The sequence below is a fragment of the Penaeus monodon genome, chromosome 32 (genome assembly GCF_015228065.2).
Source record: "Penaeus monodon isolate SGIC_2016 chromosome 32, NSTDA_Pmon_1, whole genome shotgun sequence".
NCBI lineage: Eukaryota > Metazoa > Arthropoda > Malacostraca > Decapoda > Penaeidae > Penaeus > Penaeus monodon.
This window is the reverse complement of record NC_051417.1, coordinates 4,141,926-4,142,882: the sequence shown is the minus strand read 5'-3', so window position 1 is coordinate 4,142,882 and position 957 is coordinate 4,141,926. Positions and strand designations below refer to the sequence as shown.

The 957-nt window shown below is 32.9% G+C and overlaps 1 protein-coding gene across 1 annotated transcript in view; it reads right to left on the bottom strand.

The window, feature by feature from the left end:
- Positions 1–67: 67 nt before the first annotated feature.
- LOC119593366 (DNA repair and recombination protein RAD54B-like) overlaps positions 68–957 on the bottom strand; it is a gene marked incomplete in the record, with an annotated part of 21,209 nt that continues 20,319 nt past the window's right edge. Inside the window, 3 exon segments of the mRNA XM_037942296.1 lie at positions 68–317; positions 505–614; positions 831–954. Coding sequence (XP_037798224.1) covers positions 216–317; positions 505–614; positions 831–954 — 336 coding nt within the window.

Here is a 957-nt window from a genome sequence, read left to right as displayed (position 1 = left end):
AACCTGGAATGTGCAAACCTACAGCTAACTTACTGTTCATTTAATGAAGGCAATAAAATTTTAAACAGCAAACATTAATTGATTTAATTAATATTATGATAACATAAGGTACAGAGAATAACAGCTTGATATTTACCACAACAATATTATTATCTACTTAATCAGTTACCTTTCCATACTATATATCCAAAACAAAATAATAATGTGGTCCATTCTTAAGCTTCAGTCTGAACAGCAGACCTCTCCTTCACTGAGCTGTCAGACACACTATGAAAGAGGAAAGTTATGAAGTCACTGGCAGCCTCTAAGCAAGGATCCTGTGTAAAGAGAAATTATTGTTAATATGAAAACAGATCATTCTATTTTTTATTGCCAATATAATGTCAATATATAAATCAGTCAATGTAGTTAATTGAATTTACCAACTGTTAAACATTTTGATGATAATATAACAAGCTATGGGAAAATCAATGATACATAATCTAATTCATAAGATGTACATACACTTATAATCTCTGGGGAGAAAGGTGCAGCACTATGATACCACTTCTGTAACTGGTCCATTGTAGTGTTAGAACTGGATCTGTACTGGCCATGGTCTCCAAGTTGACAAGCTGTAGCAAAGAATAATGTTACATTTGAGCCTGTGAAATAATCTCAAGTAAAAACAAAAAATGATAATCTCTCTACCAGGGTTTATTTACTCTTGCTAAAGAAAATTAATACTTGCTGTAGTTTTAATGTCTGGAAATTGCTGTTTTATTTTATTTATCAATACTTTTCTTCTACATGTTTTCACTGCAGGAAATATGAGCTAGAAGTTAACATACATCTCTCTGGTTCAGTATTTTCTTCAGGGTTTGGCAATGCAATGGTCTTGCCTGTAAGATCACAAGAGCACTGTAGCATATCATGTGTTAGGCAGGCAGTGTTTGAATGAAGTGTGAACAAGTCCTG